Here is an 8,233-nt window from a genome sequence, read left to right on the forward strand (position 1 = left end):
ATAAACACAAGTTAGACTGAGTTCAACTTGAGTTAGATATGAGTAAGTCTGAGTTCAACTTGAGTTAGATATGAGTAAGTCTCAGAAAAACAAGAGCAAGACATGAGTTAGTCTGAGTTAAACCTGAGTCAGATATGAGTAAGTCTCAGTTAGACATGAGTTAGTCTGAGTTCAACCTGAGTTGGATATGAGTATGTCTCAGCTAGACATGAGTTAGACACTTAGTTAGTCTGAGTTAGAGAGGAGGCATCATGAGTTGGTCAGAGTGGTTTTAAGTTGGTCTGAATTGGTCAGTTAGACTTAATTAGATAGTAGATAGATTGAGTTAATGAGTTACGCTTTTGTCTTTCTTGCTCATAAAGAAAACACTCATGCCTCATAAAACACACACCTTGGGCAGGAAGTAGAAGAGGGGACCAATCAGGAGCAGCACAACAAGGACCACCAGGCTGGTAAACAACCCAGAAAGCTGCATGGGAACCAACATTTGGATTATTATAGGTTGCCTAGTCTGCAATTGATATCTGTTTTCGATGGAAACAAAATTATAGCATTACAGATTCTTCAGAGAGGTCAACGATATTTAAAATTATAGACACCAAGTCGTACACTCGCAGGCTTTCATTTTATACATTTTATGCATGTTTTTTATTCACATTATGCAGAGTCATTATAAATAACCAGATTCTGTCATTTTTAAGCTGTCAAAAAGTTGAACACCTATGCAAAATGATTTTTTACAGGGTTATGAATCTCACTTCAGCCAACATTAAACATTGGCCAGTACTAGCCAGTGATCAAATGATTGGTCGCAGTGGTTTTAATAAATTACTTTTGAATATTGTACACTGAGCAATGACCAAGCCCTCTTGGAATGGTCTGGTTTTATTATTGTGTACATGGGGACCAGCCCACTATCCCCTTTGGGGATAAATACAGTCTATGGTGTGTGAGCACTGAGTAGACAACCTGTGTGAATCCTCCCGAACTCTCTAGTATGTTGGTGGTGGCCAGGGTGGCTGAGCTCGGGAAGCACGTGAAGAAGGAGGACACAGTGTTGGAGATGCCGTGGGCCAGAAGCTCCTGAAGGACACACAGGTATCACACAGGTTAGCTTCAACCAATGGACCAAAACCAAGTTGGACGCCAGGTGACTCAGGCGCGTACAACATACATGGGACACATACAAAGGTACAATTTCAAATGAATAGGATGCAAGGACCATATGAAATGCAATGCATTCTCTTGACTGAATGGAACTCATAGTCTAGAACGAGATTGTACTCTCCCGTTTCTTCATGAGGAACAGAGATCCCACAAAAGTGGCTGCCATTTCTGCTTTGTTCTGAGAAAGGATTTTAGGATTTGGATTATGTTTCAAATTAAATCTAAGAAGATCAATGTGATGTTTGAGATTGATCACTGTTGAATAGAAAACGATGCAGGCCCTGAGCTATTTGCACGTTACCCAGTGAAAATAGTTTAGATACAAATACAGAGTTAGTCTACACACAATGTGCCCAACCAAGTATCTTCTGAAGGGCAGAGCTTTTTTATGAGAGGGCATAAGAGTTCACTGCAATGTGGTAAAACATCAGTTAATTATGAAGGCAAGAGAGTACAGGATAATAGCTGGACTCATTGTTTTTGATTGGGACATTTTTTTACGCTATAACATGTTTTTTAAAGACATGATGGAAAATGAAAAGATTGAATCAATTACCAAAAGCTGGGGTCCCCGGTTGGGTTGAATAAAGTATGTGTTTATAACTACAAACAGAGGCTGTATAGAGTCTGTGTGTTTATAACTACAAACAGAGGCTGTATAGAGTCTGTGTGTTTATAACTACAAACAGAGGCTGTATAGAGTCTGTGTGTTTATAACTACAAACAGAGGCTGTATAGAGTCTGTGTGTTTATAACTACAAACAAAGGCTGTATAGAGTCTGTGTGTTTATAACTACAAACAGAGGCTGTATAGAGTCTGTGTGTTTATAGCTACAAACAGAGGCTGTATAGAGTCTGTGTGTTTATAACTACAAACAGAGGCTGTATAGAGTCTGTGTGTTTATAGCTACAAACAGAGGCTGTATAGAGTCTGTGTGTTTATAGCTACAAACAGAGGCTGTATAGAGTCTGTGTGTTTATAGCTACAAACAGAGGCTGTATAGAGTCTGTGTGTTTATAGCTACAAACAGAGGCTGTATAGAGTCTGTGTGTTTAAACAGAGGCTGTATGGAGTCTGTGTGTTTAAACAGAGGCTGTATAGAGTCTGTGTGTTTATAGCTACAAACAGAGGCTGTATAGAGTCTGTGTGTTTATAGCTACAAACAGAGGCTGTATAGAGTCTGTGTGTTTAAACAGAGGCTGTATAGAGTCTGTGTGTTTAAACAGAGGCTGTATGGAGTCTGTGTGTTTAAACAGAGGCTGTATAGAGTCTGTGTGTTTAAACAAAGGCTGTATAGAGTCTGTGTGTTTATAACTACAAACAGAGGCTATATAGAGTATGTGTGTTTATAACAACAAACAGAGGCTATATAGAGTATGTGTGTTTATAACTACAGAGCCGGGTACCTGGTTGGGGTGTATAGAGTACGCATGCTTATCAGCATATATCATCGCCAGGGAGACCGACACAGCATAGCCAACAAACGTTATGGCTACTGTGTCGCCAGCAATGTCAGGAAATGTGTGCAAGGCCGGCATCTGAGGGCTTGGGAAACTATGGGGAGGGAGGGGGACACAAGAGGTTAAGAAACTGGAACACCTCACCAAATAATTCACCACATGTACGAACTATTACCCGGCAGGGATATGGCCAACAATCTGGACGTCACAAGTGGAGTCCAGAGAAAGGGCATAAGCCACTCCGGTAGCTATGATCACCTGGAATAAAGAAAGACAGAATTTTTTCTTTATATACAAATACAAAGAATGACTGTTTTGAGGTTCCTATACCCAGTACTTTGATAATATAGAAAGACTCCATGCAACTCACTACAACCACAAAACCTTGACAATATAGAATACTAGAAGCAGGACTGTGCTATTAGAAAGACGGTATTCAGCATAATAGAAGCAGTACTTTGATCCATACATCGTGTGTGTACTAGGGCGGGACGAAATATATATCGATACACTGGCGCCAAATATCAATATAATATTTTAATATTTTTATATTTTAAAATATATATTATTATTAATATATATATACATTATATTATGTAAGAATTTATTTTGCATTTTTGTGCTTTATTCCTGAAGAGTTAGACAGGAAATATCGCCAGAAATATCAATATTTTATTTAATAAAATAGGGCGCTCTAAACAGATTTCCCTGCTCCCCGAGGTGGCACTCAACACATGAATGAAGGAAACTTTAACGGAAGTTAACTAACCAAAGACAAAACATGAATAAAGACCAAAATCCAGCACTTCATTTTGTATTAATTGTTAGACATATATCGTGATGCATCGTTATAGGATGTCAACAATATATTGATTATTGCAGAATCGCTGTATCACATATCGTGAAGTACCCTGTGATTCCCACCCCTAGTGTATACACAAAATTGTGTTAAGCTGTGTAGCATGTCTGACCGTCAGGATCTCCACTGGGATCGGTGTGCGTAGGCGCTTCCTGTAGCGCGTGTTGACCTCCTTCACCGGGACCAGGATGGCCAGACACACCAAGGAGATGAGCAGCTCGGCCATGTTGGTCTGAGGCAGGTTCTCCATCACAGAGGCTAGGGTCTGAGGCACCACAAACATCACAACCCTCATGTAGCAGGTGACCCTGCCCCACGCCAACCAGACGGCTTCACTGGGCTCCTCAACACCAGGACTAGGAAGATGTTGAAGGAAACCATTTAATTGCAGGGGTTGAAGGTTTGTTGCATGCGATACAGCAGGGGGAATATTGCCATGTCAGAGCTCTATGTTGTGTGGTTGTGGCTGGTATATCCGCTGTGCACTGATGACTGAATGGTGGTGATGTATAAAAGGTAACGACGTTGATTTGAGATAAGCTACTATGTTTCCTAAGGAGTTTAATGCATTAAAATAAACTAAAAAAATAAGGGAAGAGGGATGGAGGATGAATGGTTGGATGGATGGATGGATGACCCATGACGACTGTGGCTCCAGATGCTCCCCCGACATCTTGGAGTGAGCAGGACCTGAAATAGCACAACAGGGCTTACCTTAAACAGGGCAAAGTTCCCGGTGTGGCGCGTCAGCCGCAGGCCCAGCATGCTCTGGAGCTGCGACACGGTGACGTGGAAGGCCGCAGCGCTGGTGAACGCCTTGACGATGGGCTCCGACAGGTAGGTGGACAGGAAGCCCAGCCGCAGCACGAACATGCAGAGCTGCACCACAACATGGGATAAAACACACCACAACATGGGTTAAAACACACCACAACATGGGTTAAAACACACCACAACATGGGCTAGAAACACACCACAACATGGGCTAGAAACACACCACAACATGGGCTAGAAACACACCACAACATGGTTTAAAACACACCACAACATGGGTTAAAACACACCACAACATGGGTTAAAACACACCACAACATGGGTTAGAAACACACAGCAACATGGGTTAGAAACACACCACAACATGGGTTAGAAACACAGCAACATTGGTTAAAAACACACATGATAATGAAACACAGCCACATGGGTTAAAAACACACCGCAACATGGGTTAGAAACACACCATAACATGGGTTATAACACACATGATAATGAAACACACTACATGATTGGTTAAAACACACATGATAATGAAAAAACACTGCATTATCAGTTATTTGTTTGAAAGACAAAGATACATATATTAGGGGCAGGAATGTCATGGCAGGATATTCTCAGGGCTGTATGACTGCAAACCAAAACATTCTGGGTCAAACCAAATGTCTCCAGTCTAATGTAATGACTAATGTCATGTATCTAACCCAAGAGTACAATAAAAGTACTTCACAAACGTATAGATAGACCGAAACATCACACAGTAAGTCACTTTGCAGTGAAGCACCTTATAGTTCATACTAATACATATAGACCTCCGTCATACAACAGCATCAGCCAATTATATTCATACATCTGAAAATAAGGTCCAAATCACTTGAGATAACAAGCAACATAACACCTAAGATTTGAGCTAGAATGTGTGTGTGTGTGGGTGCGTGTGTGTGTGTGTGTGTGTGTGTGTGTGTGTGTGTGTGTGTGTGTGTGTGTGTGTGTGTGTGTGTGTGTGTGTGTGTGTGTGTGTGTGTGTGTGTGTGTGTGTGTGTGTGTGTGCGTGCGTGCGTGTGTGTGTGTGTGTGGATAAGTGCATTGAGTCGGTTGCGGTCGGTATGTCACCATCATTATTCCCGAGAGGAGGGCCACGGCGGAGGCCACCCCTATCCTCTGGGCCTCGAGGGCCGCTGCCTCCGGGCTGCTGGCGTTAAGCTGCAGCGGCGCTGGAACCAGCTGCTGCACCACCGAGCCCGTCATCAGGCTCACCACGGCAAACGTACCTGTCACAGCAGCACCGCTATTGTCAGTGGGAGGCCTCACGTCCACAGAGAATCCATACCGTTTTAATATTGAGACATTGTTGCATAGTGTGGTGTAGTTTAGATTTAGCTTCAGAATAGTGTTTATTTCAGATATATGTCAGTATATCTCAGTCTGACATATATCAAAAGCCCTAACTGCTTATAATAAATATAATAAGTTTACATTTAAGTACCAATTCAAATAGAAATGTACATGCAGTACATTTAAACATGCATATTTAATTGGTGATATGTTGGCTGGTTCCGAGGCTTCTGTTACCTGTGGAGACGTGACGGCCTGTGCCGAACAGCATGTAGAGGACAACCGGGAAGAAGGAGGTGTAGAGACCGAAGATTGGTGCCACAGATGTTAGGAGAGCAAATGCCATACCTGGAATTTAAAAATAAATATGGTCATTTTCAATTTAATATAACTTATTCAATTTTATAACATAGCAGTTAATGACATGTAAAACATAGATTGGGTTATAAAAAGCAACCGATGCCTAATTGCAAAAGCTCTACATAAATTAACACATTTTGGGAAACAGATAAATCATTTTGTTTGTCGTAATTTAACATAAAGGAATAATATTGGGATTTTTTTTTTTCAAGTTGCCAATATACATTTTCTTTCCTTTATGTTATAAATTACAAACTAAGAAGTAGGATATTAAACATAAAAACATATATTCAGTCCACACCTTTTTGTTATAAATCGTAGGCCAAGATTGTTCAGTGTGCTGTCTGAGCGTCAAAGGCATGTTTTTCATCCATTTCACCGTTTTAATTATGTGCAATATTGCTCACTTTATATTGACTTTTATTGACTTAATTGACTTATTTTGTTGACTTTTACTGTTAGTCCATTTTGTCAGTTTGTCAACTGTACTGTACTGTCTGTCTGTTGCTACTGGATACCTGAATTTCCCATAGGGGATGAATAAAGTAGGCCTATCTATTTACTTAGGCTACTTACTTACTTACTTACTTACTTACTTAGGCTACTTACTTACTTACTTACTTACTTACTTACTTACTTACTTACTTACTTACTTAATTACTTACCTTGGGGTATGTGCAGAATACCGACAGTGAGTCCCGCTATGGTGTCTCCTAGAAGCCATTTCCTCAGCCTGTACCTGGGCAGCCAGCTGAAGATCGGGACGCGCTCGCTCAACAGGTGGAGAAACGCTCGCCGAGAACACCTGCATTTCTGAGCGAGTCTTTTCCCGAGTAACAGACTGCCGGGCGCCCTGTCCTCTTTTCCATAAGTCTGTTTAAAGCGTTCCTCCGTGTAAATATTCCTATACACGGCCACTGAAGCGGTCATCTTGTGGCCCCAGACACGCTATGGTCTAGTGATTGTTGTCGAGCATTAAAAGTGGATGTCTTTTGAATTCCATATATAGCGGACCCTGGCCCCAACAGCCATTGTTTTTCCTGTCAGACGCTCCTTAGCCAATGACATGGCTCAAAATTTCATTTTTTTTTTTATCATTGTGTTGAACTGCTTTGGGAGGATTCACACATCTCTGGTCCGGAGAACCCATAAAGGTGTGCTTGGCCGGCTCCTATCGAGAGACCCTCTACACCCCTGGGTCCTACTGCTAGAAGGATTTGACTTGAATGATACAATGATGAATTAATCAAATCTAAACTTTCCTTCTCCTTACGGGATATACTTATCATAACATAACCATGCATATCCAACTTAACCCCATGCCCCCCCCCCCCCCCCCCCCCCATCTCAAAGTATATTGGCAGAACAACCCCCCTCCCCCATCCTCCTCTTCGTTTGTTCATCCTGAGAGTCGCTACAAGGGGGGTACAAGATACACAATCTATGGCACTGTGTAACATCAGAACAAGGCAGTTGTTGCTGATGTTGGAGGTGTGTTATTACGAGGTGTTCATATCCGCTTGCAATGGATGCCTGTTTGCGGGGCCTTGTGTTTAAACCGTGTAGCCATAAGGAACTGTATTCTTCCTGTGAAATCCAATCACACCTGATGGCGGTTTGGTTCAGGGATCAACCCCCCAGCTTGACTTCTTCTGATCACAGATTGTATCGCCGGTCTCCCCAGAGCTGGACTGCAGAGGGGCTCTCCGCAGGAAACACGGTGTGTGTGTGTGTGTGTGTGTGTGTGTGTGTGTGTGTGTGTGTGTGTGTGTGTGTGTGTGTGTGTGTGTGTGTGTGTGTGTGTGTGTGTGTGTGTGTGTGTGTGTGTGTGTGTGTGTGTGTGGGCTGGGCTAACCTGATATCGTTGGTCCTTCAGACAGGACTACAGGTCTTTACAGGTCTGGCAGACGAAGATCACGGCTGATTGGCTACTATGTTTTACAATTACACGCTTAGACTGTATATCATACCACCTAAACTGACTTGACATATGTGTATATTGTTGGAAAATATTGCAGTTTTACAGGATGTACTCAACAAGTATATTGTAGTAGAGTATTTGTTGAGATTTATACTTTTTATTCACATTGAGTTTTTTGGTGTTTCTGGCATCTGTCTTATTAATCTGTAAACTCCCTATTGATTCTATGAATGGATTCCCTCATCCTGTGTGTTTTGATCCACAGTGTGAACGGAGAGAAGGGGCTTTTTACAGGTGGCTCGTTGCCAGTTGGTTGGTGGGAGAGAGAGCGAGAGCGAATGACTGCACTGCGAGCAGCT

The 8,233-nt window shown here is 42.0% G+C and overlaps 1 protein-coding gene across 1 annotated transcript in view; it reads right to left on the minus strand.

The window, feature by feature from the left end:
• slc26a10 (solute carrier family 26 member 10) overlaps positions 1 to 7,061 on the minus strand; it is a 13,605-nt gene extending 6,544 nt beyond the window's left edge. The window contains exons 1-9 of the mRNA XM_056586748.1: positions 6,619 to 7,061; positions 5,831 to 5,941; positions 5,372 to 5,529; positions 4,202 to 4,366; positions 3,600 to 3,752; positions 2,804 to 2,886; positions 2,575 to 2,722; positions 970 to 1,083; positions 392 to 469 (exon numbers count right to left, since the gene is read on the minus strand). Of these exons, the coding sequence (XP_056442723.1) occupies positions 392 to 469; positions 970 to 1,083; positions 2,575 to 2,722; positions 2,804 to 2,886; positions 3,600 to 3,752; positions 4,202 to 4,366; positions 5,372 to 5,529; positions 5,831 to 5,941; positions 6,619 to 6,883 (1,275 nt within the window). The 5' untranslated portion in view covers positions 6,884 to 7,061. The remainder of the gene's footprint in view (positions 1 to 391; positions 470 to 969; positions 1,084 to 2,574; positions 2,723 to 2,803; positions 2,887 to 3,599; positions 3,753 to 4,201; positions 4,367 to 5,371; positions 5,530 to 5,830; positions 5,942 to 6,618) is intronic.
• Between the last annotated feature and the right edge of the window lie 1,172 nt (positions 7,062 to 8,233).

This window comes from Gadus chalcogrammus, chromosome 1 (genome assembly GCF_026213295.1).
Source record: "Gadus chalcogrammus isolate NIFS_2021 chromosome 1, NIFS_Gcha_1.0, whole genome shotgun sequence".
In the NCBI taxonomy this organism is placed as follows: Eukaryota; Metazoa; Chordata; class Actinopteri; order Gadiformes; family Gadidae; genus Gadus; species Gadus chalcogrammus.